Below are 15,139 nucleotides of genomic sequence, written 5' to 3' on the forward strand. Positions count from 1 at the left end.
TGTTCCTTCTGCCCAGAAGAAGCTTTTTCTTCATTAGAGAAAAAGAAAATGCCGATTTCACACATGTGCAGTGAGATCGGCACTCATTTTTTCCCCATCTACGACAGGATACGTCATCCAATCCTAAACCTGCACAGTGCGAAATCGGGTGCGGTAGGCAGAAGGTGGGCAAGGAAGATTTTTGCACCCCGTGTTTCCTCTGCACCGGGACAAGGATGGATTCCAGGGTGATGCGGAACCCGATCCAGAAAGCCTAAAAAATAAAGGATATGAGTTTTTTTTTTAGTTTACTTCAGTATGTTTCACAGTTTGAGATTGTAACATAAGTAGGTTGGGCACTTTTCTTTTACTTTTAGGTAATCAGTGGTTGTAACGAGCAATAAATGGAAGACTCCTCAAGGCTTAAGTGTTTTTAATCAACATCCCAGCTGTGCAGGAGCAAGTCCTTCTTTCCTCAAAGCCTTACTTCCAAAGCCCCACTCAAGGATAAAAGAAAAAATGTATTTTTTGAAAGACCACAATACCTGTAGTCACAAGTCCACAACACATCACAGGATACAAATTCACTAATCAGTGGTTGTAGTTGTTAGTTAATGTGTATGCCTAGCTAAAACCTTTTCTTGAGTGGAGAGGAAAGTTAAAGCCTCTGCCAGGTTTGTATGTACCACTGCAAAAATGTACTTTGCTGTCCTTCCTTAGGTGAAAGTCAGAAAAAATTATACAAAGGGAAGGGGATTCCTTTCTTAGACAGTTGTCATGTAATGGATGTACACATTGAAAGATTTCTACTTACCTCTTATTTTGTTGACAACTTTTGAACTTTTGAACGTTTCCCCTGACTTTAATTCCTGGTGCTAATGGTCATTTGCACAAATAAAGGAGTGGATCTCTCCAGTGGGGACAAAGACAGCAACAAAAGCATTACAGGGGTTTACCTGTTCTATCCAAAGTTGGCTGAAAAAAAAAATAATTGCAGCAATTTATTGGCTTTCTATTACTTATTGTTTCTTATATAGATTTTGTGCAGATCCCCTGTAAGGAAAGGGTCACCAAAGGTGATTAAAGGCCTTTAGTTTTATTGGAAGTGCCCTCCATTCCCTTGTCTTCTGTAAATGTTACATCGGAGACTGACTTGTACATTTCAACACATGTAAAAGTGTTATCAACACAGCTTCCTCCACCTACACTCCACATTTACAGCTAAAATCCTTTGTACAGATGCTTTACTGAAGAATGTTCCAGACCAACTTTTACTGCCATCCTGCTTTAGAAAAAATAAAAAGAAACTTCACTAGAAGGATACCAGCATGGAGATTAGGGAATAGGTTACCCTGCCTTTCGTTCCCCAGAAAAATGGGTAATTAAAGACCTCCCAATTATCTACCTCCTACCCTGTTACCTAATTCCCAACTAGTCTGAACGATCTAACATGGTGAAGGAAGAATGGGTATTGGTGTCATATTGTTGATTGCTAGGGTGCTATGTTACCCAATAAATAGGATAACACTGCAGATTATTGATAAGGGATGAGGAGAACATGTCCATGGAATTTTGATGATTTCAAGGACATTTACATTGGGTCTGGAAAGGACTGACAGAGGTCCAGGAGGCCACAAAGCAGGGCCAGGGACCAATGGGAAGTCAGACAATCCAGGGTCAGTTGCAAGGTGTTCCACAAATATGCAGTACAGAGAGATCCAGCATAGGCAAGTCCAAAAACAGAGCCGTGGGTCATACACAGGTATCACTCCACCAAACAATGTATCCAATGGTTAGGACAAGCTAGGAGTCAGGGCCACAAGAAAACGTTGGTCCAGGCAGCAACAATCTCAGGTCAAGAAAACAAGCATAGTCAGCAACAGATAATCCAACAGAATATCACACCACAAGCGGATTGCACTAGCTAAACGCTACCACTAGCTGAACTACTGGTGTCTGAGAGCTGAGAAGCTTTAAAGGACCAGTAGCCAATGGCAGGGCAAGATGAAAGCCAGAAACTACTGGGTTCATTGGCTGTGTCACATACCCTAAAATTTCCTTCAGCTGCAAACAGTCACAGAGCAGGGGATGCTGAGAAAACATTCACGGCTAAAGGGAAACTGGGGATGCTGCAGACTGCAGAGCAGAGCGCAGACAGCTAGTGGCTTAATCTCCTTTGGTGGCACTGGTCACACAATTTTCTCATAACGTAAAGTGTTAAAACTATTTAAATGCATGAAGAGTAAATTGCAGCTAAGAAATACAGCTCGGTCCAGGACCCAAACTAGATTGGATAATGGAGAAACATAAGCACTCTGATGGGGTCATTCTTGTGCGCCTAATAATTCTAAATCTCTTCTTTTTCTCGGGTTGACAATACTGTAATAGAGTGTTGATTTGCTCCTAGTAATGCCCTTATTATTTTCACTGACTATATTAGACTAATATCATGAAAGTTAGAAATTAAGGCTAGTTTGGGGAGAAATACCTGCAGGTAAGTCGAGGTAATTAACACATACCTATAGTTACCTCTCTAACCATGCTATCACAGTCAAATATCAGGTAGTTGTAAGAGACAAAACTTCAGCACTTTGGAATAGTGTCAAAGCTTTGGGTAAACCCGCCCCTGCCCAATTTTATTGTCCAATCATGTAATAAGCAGCCGCACTGATCTCCAGGACCTTGTACATCATACATACAAGCAGACATTTGACCTCCTTCTCCCCAGTACAATATATTTTCTGCTAATAGCTGTTCATGCAGAAGATCTTGGCTGCAAACCGATCTGTGAAATACACAGTGACATGTCAGGGAGGGTAGCCAAAAGTCCAAGCCTACTCTATGCAAATGTCGGAATCAGTTGTATTGATTCCATTTTGCATCTATACTGCACTGCTCAGAAAACAGCATGCTACTTATAACTGACCGAGCTGGGCAAACTTGCACAGAGCATCCTAGAATACAAAAAAAAAAGTAATTCAATAGAGAAAGTTTAAACATTATACTATATAAATATTTGACATATTCTGTGTATGTATTAAAACAAGTTAAAAACAAAGTGCAACCAGAAAATCTGATCTGATTGGTTACTAGGATTACTGGTTTTGGTATTGTGCACTGTACCCCTTGCACTTAATTAAGCCCAATACCATGTACCTATGTTTTCAATCAGCAGACGATGAAATGCATGATGGCGGTGCTCAGTGTGTGGCAAACACATACAAGAACATCTGCTGTCCCTATATTTAGCGAGAAGTGCAAATTTGTAATCTGCTCATTCACACAAGCATACATGAGGAGCATTTCTCCAGATGTGTTCTTTAAACTTTCTTCCTGCTCTGTAAGGTCATCCACAGGTCTCTGCATGTTAACTCTTCTACAACTTCACTTGGCAGAAATGTACAGTGGAATCCCTATATGGGATGCTGCAGCATTGAATGGGTTTAGTGATGGAAACACTTCTCAAGTTTCAGAAAGGGGCTGGGATTTAATACATGCCAAAGATTTCCCTATTTAAGAACCCTGCAAGGGAATCTCTGTGGCTAAGTTCTGTTTAAGGGCCCATCGTTGAAGGGGGTTAGGGGAACAATTGATGGTGCTAATATAAGAAGATCATTTTTTAGATTTCTTTCCCCATTCTGCACTTAGAGTCTCATGTCTAACATTTAGACATGATGAGCTTTGTGCAAATATCCTCCCTGCTCTGCATCCTTGCAGTGGCTTACCCTTCCCTTATTTTGGCTCAGCAGCAGCAAGGTGAGTAATTGTCACAATTTTCTATTCTTCACTCACCTTACTGTTCCTAATTGCTCAGATATCCAGGAGTAGGAATGCAACTATTGCAACTATATGCAAAGTATTCTTTTTAACTTTTTGAAATGCTGTATTACCAAGATCAGTAATGAGAACAGATTAGAATAAATGTTTAATGCTACTTAATATATACATCTCTGCAAACTGGTACAGTAAACTTAAATGAGCAACAGGTTGCAAAGGATTTAGATGTTCTTGTCTCATACTGCATCCTTCTACATCCCTGGCTGCAGTGTAATCTGATCTTTCCTATAGCATCAAGAAAAGTGCAAAACTGTAACAAAGAACAAATGCTGCCATGTGGTTAAGAATCCTTATTAGTTAAAGTTGCATGATGTTATTCATTAACATTATATAGAATTTTACCTAACTTTTTTTCTTGATGAATTAACATACCTTCCAATCATTTACATATTTCCAATATTAGTATTCAAATATTTTCTAGAAACACTGCTTTTTTATTATTAGATGCACACTCATTTATTACACAGCATGCATGTCGCAGCTTGATTTATTTGATGTTTTGTTGTATGTAGAAATCATTAAATTAAATCACAAATGTTCAGGCACCTAATTTGTAACCAATTTAGTATTTATGACATTGTGTTTAATTGTAAGCTCTTTTGGGCAGGGTTCTCTCCTCCGGGGGTATTGTTTGTATCTCTATGTTATTTGCAGCCCCTGTACAGCGCTATGTAATATGTGGGAGTTTGATTAAAAAAAAAGTTCAATATTAATACTAATTGCTAACATCAGAAAAACTAATTTGCATCAATGTTACATACATTTTAAACTGGAGAGATTTACTAAAAAAGTACATTATCACAATGCAAGGGAATTTTATTATATTGAGAATAAAGCCAATACCCAATCATACGTAAGGACATTTTAAACAATATAATTTTTTTCTTGCACATGATTGGATGGCTCTAAAGTCAGCAGAACTTCAGTAAACTGAATGAATTATCCCTTGCTGAGTAATAATATACCTTGCTAAGTGAACAGTCCAGCCTCCTTTAGTAAATTAACCCTGATGTATAATGGTATAAATTGAGCTTTATGACATTTACTATAAATATAAAAGGTTATTTCAAAGTAGAATTCCCAAATCATAAACTTAATAGGTTACATATTTAAATCAGTGATTTATCATTCAGCCCAAATTCTGTATTGGAGTTTCTTTTTGGTACATTGAAGGAAGTTATTAATTCTACTAGATAATATGTGCTGAATATCAGATTCACTGATTTATAAATGCACACCAATGTCTTGAACTGATTTTACAGAACTGGTGACACTGTCCTCTAATGAATATTTTCCCATAGTAGGGTACATTAGTAGGGTACATATCCAATATTATTGGTTTGATTAATAATTCTGCAATTGATAATTATTGTAAAAATTGTAATATGTTAACTATCTAAAGTACGTAAAAAACAAACCTGCTGCCACTTTTATATGAATAGAAAAAAAACAAAAAAAAAAACTCCTAGAACCCCAAATCTCTAGTGCAATGGCCAATTTATGGTGTTTGGATATTTAAATGTTATTCTTGTAAAGCACCGCTACCTACATGAATATATTTCTGAAAGTTATCATCTCAGCAACTGACTCTTTGTGTTAAATCTCAGCGCAGGATTAATGTGTCATGACTGGCTGGAACAATTTCCATGTAGTCATAGCTTGCTTTGGGCTATGGATATTCATCCTATGTTGTAACAGCTGGAAGGGACTGTGTAAAGTATTCCCTCTGTAGTCTACAAAAGCTGGCAATGTACAATATATGATCTCATGAGTTCTAATGTACCGCATGTGGGTATATAAAACCATTTGCAAATGACATTACATTTTTCCTTTGGACAGCTGAGTAACATATGAAATAAATTAGAAACCTATATCCTGTACTGATTGTTATTGTTCTGTTTGTTACAAGACAACCCATGGCTAGTGTTCATTTAATCATTTATATTCCAGATTTCACATTTCAGAACTTGCTGACCTTTAGGAGGGAGTGACAAATGTGTACAGGGGAAGATCCTAAAACTGATGTTTTGTCGCCATCTGGTGGCTGCTCGGTGTAATGTCTGTGTTTGAATGGACTGCCACACCTATTTTCATTACTTTCAATTTAGGGGTTGTTATTTTGTAGAGTTTTTTTATATATAAAGAAGCTCGACAAAAACATTATTGTAATGAATGACTATCTAAAAAAGATTGATATTTATTAATTTTTATGGTATGTAATCATGTGTGCATTGTTGTAAAGACTGTTATCCTAGAAATCATATTATCAAATGCAAATATTAGTTAAAGAAGCAAACATATACAGTTTAGTTATATTAATATACTTATAAAAAAGAAACCTATCATAAAGCAAAAACTGATTAAACTAGAAAAAGCAGTTTAAAGCACACATATTGGAGTATATTATTAAATGATTTCTCTGTCGATTTGCTATTCTTCTACATCTCTTATTTGGTGTATATTAAAACAATGGGCCGGATTAATGAAAGCTCTCCGAGGCTGGGCAAGATACACTTTTATCAGTGAACCTGTGTGATCCAGCAAACCTGGTCCAAGACTGAAAATAATTGCTAACAAATAGCAAATGACTTTAGAAAATTAATTCCATGTTTGCTGGATCACCCAGGTTCACCAATGAAAGTGTATCCTCTCCAGTCTTGGAAAGCTTTAGAATAAATCAGGCTCAATGACTCACTCTGTCACCTAGTGGCCAATCATGAAAACTGCACAGCGGTCACAATAGTAAATGCTATATATTACAGCAAATGAACAGACAAATGTAGGTCAAATTTACAAGGGAATCATTTATATTATACTCCATCTTCTCACTTGGGAGTTCCAAATTTAGGATCTGCAAACAAGGACTTTAGTAAGTTGAAGCATTGCAATGTGTAAATTGGTGGGCTGTGCACATTCCACTTTCCAGCCTAAGGAATGGCCAGAGATTCTGCATCTGATTTATTAAAGTCTCCAAATCTGGAGAGGATACATTTTCATCAGTAAAGCTGGGCGATCCAGCAAACCTGGAATGGATCTGGACCAGGATTGAAAAACATTTGCTAACAAATAGCAACTTTGACTTTTATGAAAGGATCACCCAGCTTCACTGATGAAAGTATATCCTCTCCAGTCTTGGGGAGCTTTTTAAATCAGATCTTATATCTTAATGCAGGGGATTTGGGGGCACTTAAAAATATAGTACAAAAAATAAATTAAAATGTATGTGCAGAACTGATTACAGAAAGCAAAGCAAAGCCTTAGTTCTGGTATCTTGCAATGAAACACATGGTCTTTAGCTTTTGAAAGTTGTTTTAAGAGGGGATTCCAAGTTACAGGAGCGCTATCAAAACACCAGTCTAGTTCTTTACAGCTTTCGGCTCTTTCACACTTCATAGACTTATGTTAGGAATGAACTTGTCCCAGGTGATGACAGATAAGCTGCAGCCTATGAACCTATAAAACCTATAACCTGCAAGTATAGCTTGACAATATTTTAGTGCGGTTTTATTTCCTTAGCATCTACAAAAATCTGACATCTTAGTTTTTTTGTGAACACGTCCTTTAAAGCGACATCCTAAAAAACCCTACCCAAAAATAATGGAATGGATCAGGTCGAAGATTTAAAAAATTTGCTAACAAACAGTAAATTACTTTTAAGAAATGCATTCCAGGTTTGCTGGTTCACCCAGCTTCACTGATGAAAATGTATCCTCTCCAGCCTTGGAGAGCTTTAATAATGCAGGATCATTGGATCTAACTAGATGTATGAATCATAATTAAAAGTAGATTCACATATTTTCTAATTAAGTCTAATATGAAAACTGAACATTTTGAATAAAAATTGGGTTAATCCTGGTAAAAATGATGTAAAATGAAGTAACGAAATATGGTCAGATTCAGGCCAATGTTTTGGCTAACTGGAATGGGGAGCTTAGTCTAGTATTCATATTACAATGTCTTTTGTGGTTAAACATTTTTTTTAAGGATGACAGCATGATTTTGCAGTTTTCCAGTAAGTTCTGGAAAGTTAGTAGTGTTTTTTCCACTCATATGTATGTATGAGAAGGAAAATCTACAAGGTATAATTTTCTTCCCAGCCTGTGGTTGATTAGTCGGCAGCAAGCTGGAAAACTATAGTGCCAACGCTCTGCAGTTACAAAAGTTGACAAAGTTTAGTTATAGAGATGCGTCTCTTGAATAGATCTCCTCTCTGCTGTAGACTTAGATGAGTGTGAATTCCAACGGCTGGGTCCATATGGCTGCCCAACGGGGCCAAATTTGTTGTTTCTAATGTTTCAAAGGCAAGTAAAATAAATTCCCAACAACAATGGCTACCTACATTCCTATATGGCAGCATACATATTATAAGTGTTCCATTCAGTGAAGTGAGAGAGATCCTAATCCATTCTAGTCCATGTAAAAGAGACCTTTGAGCAACTGGCCAAAGGCTATATCAGGTGAATGTCTGTTTTAGGTCCCATTGGTGAGGTTGGAAAACAGTTTGAAGTGACAAGCAATGGTGTTCCAAGTTCCCCTGAATTATACAATCACATATTCCTTATCTCCTCCTATTGTTGTCTAATCCCAATGAAATCACGTTGTCACTGCTGTGTAAATCCCAGGGCTCCAGATACAGTAATAGAAAACTATTTGTATTTGGGCAGCACGGTGGCCTTTGCAGTGCTGGGTCCCAGGTCCAGCCAGAGCCGCACACCATGTCTCCTGTATGGAATTGGAGGCTCAGGGCGGTGTGCAGGTTGTCTCTCTGAACACAAGCCACCCATTCCCCTCATGCTCAGAGCTGGTATCATGACGTCACTCTGGTGGAAGTTTCTTCCCCATTGAGTGACACATAGGCAGGGGTGTAGTGGGGTGGGCATGTTTACATTTACAGTACTGTGCCCCCTCTTCTTTTTTTACGACTACACCTTTGTCCATAACTATAAAACAAGTTTTGGTTAATTGTGTGTTGGATTGTCTTCTGTTAATTAGTATAGGTTTTTTTCCATCTTTAAAGACTACCATGATTCATGCAAAAGCCGGCAAAGAAAATGATAATATTAATAATGTTTTTTTTTAAATTAATTTTTCTCAAAAAACAGTCTCCTCTGGAAGATGCAGCTTCTATGAAGAAATTACTTTCATTATACCGGCTTTTTGTAGATCTTTTACGAATTAGCAGCCAATATGGCTTAGAATTTCTTTGTTCTAATATTGTTCTCCATTGACCTAAACATATGTAACCAGGCATACTAGAGATGGTAACATTCAGATATGTGCAATGATAAATATTTACAGATTCTGAACAGTATAAAGCAGGATTCCTTAAACATTCTTAACAGGAAGCTTGTTCACTGGTAATTGCAAATAAATATGAAATTGTTCCTATTTTTTTTAATAACTTGTTACTTGTTACTTGTTGTGACCCCTTCAATTTTGGGAGTTTTTGTGTGCAAGCTGAATATGTTTAAGCAAAATGTTCAGTGTTAGTAAATGAGAGTATGACATCCCTGCTACATCCCTGAGGATTTAGAGCCGGGCAAGCAAGCTTACAATCTTAGTAAACTAGACCCATTGTCTGTTTCTCGTCAACTTGACAATGGAAAACAGAAGATAAGTCAGGTCGTAGACATTTGTTAGCTGTAATTTGGAACATTGACTTTGGACTTGAAATTTTGGCAATGTTTATTGAAAGCGAATGCCTTAAAGATTAGCTAAGAAACCACTTCCATTTTCCATAATTTATGCCCTTGAACAATGTTTGTGTTAGAATTAAAGCAGAAAGTTATGTCTTAACTCCAGTGAATCCTTTTCCCTTTCCCACAAGACTATTTAGACAAAGTTCAAGCACATGAAATAAGATTTAATTTTAAAAAAGACTATGGCATTTTATTGTTAAATATCTCATTTATTGCTATTAAAATAGCTTTAAAGTGTCACTAAACCCTCCTTAAGAATCTTAAAGAATACATGTATAAGTAGGGTGGCTGGGCAAGTTGGCATGTTGAAGTCTTTGTTGAGTGTTGATCACACATATACTCAGAATGGTTAGTGAGTTTACCACAAAGTAGAGCTGGGATCATTTTGGCTTGGCTTTAGAAGCCAATTATTTCATTTTTTATATAATGGGGGGTGTCCAACTTTTGACCCAAATTAACATTTTAATTGCCTATTGTAGGGATGTGGGTTGTAAAATAAATAAAGATTATAGTTGTTAGCAGGACAGTTTTTCCCTATAGACCAGTGGTCCCCAACCCCCAGTTCGCGGCCCACTAGTGTCTGACAGGTGGGTCAGGAGAAAGACCCCGCTTAGGGAGCGCACCAGCCAGAGCTGTGGACCACGTTTCCAGGAGACATTGCAGGCTCAGGGAGGTGGGTGGGTTCTGGGAACATGACGTCACTCTGGGGGGAAGTTCCTTCCTCATTGAGTGGCACACGGTGCGATCTACGATCTGCAAAAGGTTGGGGACCACTGCTATTAACAACATATATAGAGTATATGTTATAGCTATAGAGTCACATTAGGTTTCCAATGGTTTCCAGCCGTCTCAAATGGCGAAACGCCTGCCAGCTGTCTGACAGCCCCATATGTCAACTCATTTACCATGAACATTTGTGTTGTTTGAATGAATGGTGAACAGGCAGTAGTAAAGGACTTCTTGCTGGGCATACTGGTTGCCAGTGGTGAGGAAGTTGAAACAAGCCACAAAATATATTGCCACAAATGCACTATGGGCTATATTTCTAAAACAGGGATTCTGAAATTCCCTCAAAATGCTCTGGTGTCAATCAAGTACTACCATTGAAACACATTGACCAGGCAGATTCCCACCAGGGGAATGTTTGAAGGAATATCTGATTCCCTGTTTTATAAATACAGCTCTATGTGTCCCTGACTCCTATCAGGTGCACCCATGAAACTGGGGGCAAAAGATTAGAGAAACATTGGGTCTGATCTATTAAACATAGACTGAAGAAGATAGACTACAATAGGAGACATGGGGGATCGAGCAAACCTGGAATGGTTCTGGCCCAGTGTTGAAACATTTGCCAACTAATTGCAAATAATATTTAAGAAATCTATTCCACATTTGCTGGATTGCCCAGGTTCTCCCATGATAGTCTATCTTCTCTAGTCTTGGAGATGTTTGATAAGTCAGGCCCATTGTCAGAGGAACAAGAAATATATAGAGAGTGTTGTGTCGCAGATTCATTTATAGTGAAGATGCCAAAATATGCCCAATTCCCTCTTAGCTGAGCTTGCAAGCCTGATAATACCTTGACCAGGGTCAATGACAGACATGACTCTCTTGCCCTAGGCTTACTCCAGGAGAAAGTAGCCCTAGGGTAAATGGAATTGAGGGTTTTACCACCAGCAATATTTAGTATGGTGAAACAAAACATACCATTATTCCCCATCTTGGAACCGGCACGCTTCTTTCTACAACAAAGTGTATCTGGTGTTTTTCCCCCTTTATAAGAGAACCTAAAAAGTGTTTCTGGTCCAAACCATGGCAAGGTTATTATCAAACTAAAACCTTTTGAATGAACACAATAAATTGAAATGAAAAACACACAAAATGTATTAAACCTGAAAAATTACTTTGGCTAAGCAAGAAAAGTGAGGAAGCAGCAAAAAAAAAAAAAGATTAGGGTTTGTTAAAGTTTTTAAGAGTTAAAAATACCTGCTTTTTTATTTCCTTTATTTACGCATTTATTTTTTATGAATGTAGGTGTATTAAAACTGCAATCATGCACACATCCAACAATACTATACCTTGTACATAATTACTCACACAGACTCTGCTTTTATAAGATAAGCTAAGATATAATTCAAACGCCTCCACTATCTGTTTGATGGATGGTCCTGGAAGTTTTCCATCTGCACCCCCCACACCCCATCAACACAACCTCTAATGCAGGAACCACAGCCTTGACTATTCATACCAAAGTTCTGTTACTCCGATATAAAGGCAGAACATAAGTTTCATCTACACAACATGTTTAATGCCATTGGTGGAAAAGGTAACCGTGAAACATTTGAGAAGAAATCGTTATGTGCTTGGTTAGGAATCTAAAGCAATTCCCAGGCTGCCCATTATTCTGAAGTTCATTTCTTTCCATATGGAACACATTTAGGACAACTGCCTTATTTCAAGCTATGACTTCACTGAAATACTAAACTTCTAACTTAAAAATTCGACACGCATAACATACTGCAAAGAAAATGAATTCTTGAAACATTTTACACTTCAGAAGGACGTTCGGTTAGCAATTTACATATATTAGTAATGTAATACACCTCCAAACTGTATAGGTAATCATATGTGCTTCTTTTACTTTATACCTCAGGCAGACAGTTATAAATTATACATTGAACAGTGCCAATAAATAGCTATGCAAGATGGCAAGATGGAAACCCAGTTAGCTTTGCTTTTAAATCAGCCCATTGTGTTCAGTGTAACTTTGATCTGTTTTTTGCTTTTTATTACTGAATATGTGCCAACCATATCAAACATCAATAAAAAGCAGAGGTTTGATCGTAACTCAACATGTTTTCTATAACTCTGCCCCATGTGTCTATTGGCAGTGTACCCCTGATATAAATCAACTTTCTTAAAAAAAAAAAAAACAATGTTCCAGATAATAACCTCAGAATATTTCATTTTACTTAAAACCTGCAATTTATTTTAAAACCAACATTTCAAACTCATACATGTGAGTCTTGGGCAAAGCCAAAAAGTAGGAAAAGTTCTATAACTCCAATAAGGTTACATGGAGGATAGCCTGGAACACCATATAACAATGTAACTCTACACTATGTGTTATGAGCTCTACTTGGCATACAAAAGGACTACAATACATACTGGGATTTAAGAACTCATTTTTCTTTTTTTTTTTCGCTTTTTAGCATGCTACAGTTCTTCTTACCTTAATGCTTTGGGGTGCCATTAGCACAACACACAGATCTAAACGGGCCCAAATAGTAATAGGTTCCAAAAGAATGCTATATCTTACATACTCATTCACTAGGAAGTCATTTATAGATTGTAAGCAGGGCTCACAGCTGCATAGCAATCCTTCTAACTGCAATAGGCAAAAGGTGTACTTTAATTCCATTCCAGCTCTCTTGGAAAGTTTTCTTTGCTGTCCATGACTTCCTAACAATGTTGCCTTGGAAAGTGAGGATCCCCCCAGTAAAGCTTAAGAAACCAACAAAAAATCTGTGTAGAGATTTGAATCCTTGCCCACAAGGCCAAAAAACTAAGTAAGCTGAAATTAAATCAAAGATATGTCAGAGCCCTCCTGGCATTATATCAGTAAATTCTAACTGTGCCTAGGTAAAATGTATACCATGCAAACACAGTCTGATTATTTCTGCTGAAGGTACAGATTACTGGATAAGCTTGTCTTGTCATTCTGTGCCAAGTGAGATGGTTGATGTACTTTAATATAGTTGAATGGTATTAAGTAGACATGGGCAAATTTATATACATGCATTTGTTAAATAGAGGTTGGTGTTCTAATTGTCCACTAGATGACGCTGTGCTCATTTTAATACAATCAATACAAGCGTACTTTACTATAAATAAAAATGAACACTGCACCGCCTAGTGGATACATTGAGAATGACTCCTGCTATTTATGCAATGTGTCTGTATGTTTTCCGATGTCTACTTAATACTTTGCTTACATTTGTCCATCTCTAGATAATTTCCTGCACAGAAAAGACAATTGAGCAATTTCTGTGACCAAATCATTATACTATTTCTTAAAAAGTGCCCATTTGTGATATTTTATAAAAATGAGAGTGTTGTTGGATATATACACATGACAGATGGAAGGGCTCAAAATGTGCTTCCCAAGTGATTTAGGACAAAGGTTTATGGGGTAAGAATCTACACACAAATTTACAGTGACGGTTTTCCTATTAGGTACAACCCTATAGACAGTACAGTTCTTGCTTTAATAAACAAGTATGTCATCCATGGTTAGGGAAGGGAGTATAGACCCGAGGTCTATTGCACTCTGCAATACCTGGAGTGAAATTGTAGGTGAATCAGCACTAATCCACAATACATAGTTACCCTATAAGAATTGATTTTTTTATTTTGTGGTAGGATGTAAATCCAAACTTGTGTACTCAAATATAAACCTTCAATTGGTAATAATAATGGGCAATGTTTTAAATTTGTAACACATGCAATCTTTTTTTTTATTATTCAGGTTTTTTTACATGCCCTGTAAATTGAGAATCCAGGCAGATTGAAATAGCTAAACATATTCAGCACAAGAGAAGAGAAGTCATTTTTCTTGGCATTTCATTCATAACATTCAAATCTAATTCTGAGAAAGCAGTATACATTAAATACAACTTAATCCTCAACTTCACAATTTGCAAAGACAGCTGTTTTTGCTACATATCCACCCCTATAATTATAGATCACCATGCCAATAAGTTTCCCAATGCATTTAACAACTGTTTGTGACCCTTGGTTCAATGTGACTGTGTAATGTATGTTACATGTGCCATATTATTTTGACAAATGATCCCCATCTGCATATAATAATAATGAACTAAATAACCTAAATCAGCGCAGATGTATAAACCCCAAAGTAAAATTATTCCACAGTGAAAAATCTGCCAAAACAGCAATTTTTTTAAAATTTAGCTGATATCTCATTTCAGTAAGTTCAAATCAGGTATGCTATTCATTAGCTCCAGATGTGCAAGTAGAATAATAACACCGTCCTATACTGCCATCTGCTGGAGAAATAGTAGTGGTGCACTGCATTAATATTTGTGTATTTCTAAAGCTAAAGAGAACATATTTTTTACAATATACTCCATTTTAAATTTAAACATTTCACAACATTAGAGCAAATTTGGGTTAACTCCATTTAATGTCATTTAGTCTTATATTCATTTAGGAATCATTAGTCAGTTGTCACTATAATTGTAATAAAATAGCAATTAATTGTGTATGGCAATAAAAACCGAGAGGAATAAAGAAAATCCTCTGCATGGCATCATGTATAAAGTTTTATATAATAATAATAATAATAAATAAGGACATGGTTTAGTTTATTTTCAAACACCTTTGTTATTTTTCCAATTTTTATTATTATTATTAAACAGGATTTATATAACGCCAACATATTACTCAGCGCTGTACATTAAATTGGGGTTGCAAATGACAGACAGATACAGACAATGACACAGGAGGAGGAGAGGACCCTGTCCCGAAGAGCTTACAATCTAAGAGATATGTTCAAATATTTCCATTATTTTATATATCAAAGGCTTTTTTGTTTCTTTAGT

General features: G+C 36.8%; 1 protein-coding gene across 2 annotated transcripts in view; it reads left to right on the forward strand.

Moving 5' to 3' along the window:
• Positions 1-3,513: 3,513 nt before the first annotated feature.
• COL3A1 (collagen type III alpha 1 chain) overlaps positions 3,514-15,139 on the forward strand; it is a 57,011-nt gene continuing 45,385 nt past the window's right edge. For both annotated transcript variants that reach the window (XM_072418796.1, XM_072418797.1), the window contains exon 1: positions 3,514-3,735. In XM_072418796.1, the coding sequence (XP_072274897.1) occupies positions 3,651-3,735 (85 nt within the window). In that variant the 5' untranslated portion in view covers positions 3,514-3,650. The remainder of the gene's footprint in view (positions 3,736-15,139) is intronic.

This window comes from Pyxicephalus adspersus, chromosome 7, assembly GCF_032062135.1.
Source record: "Pyxicephalus adspersus chromosome 7, UCB_Pads_2.0, whole genome shotgun sequence".
NCBI classification, from domain to species: Eukaryota; Metazoa; Chordata; class Amphibia; order Anura; family Pyxicephalidae; genus Pyxicephalus; species Pyxicephalus adspersus.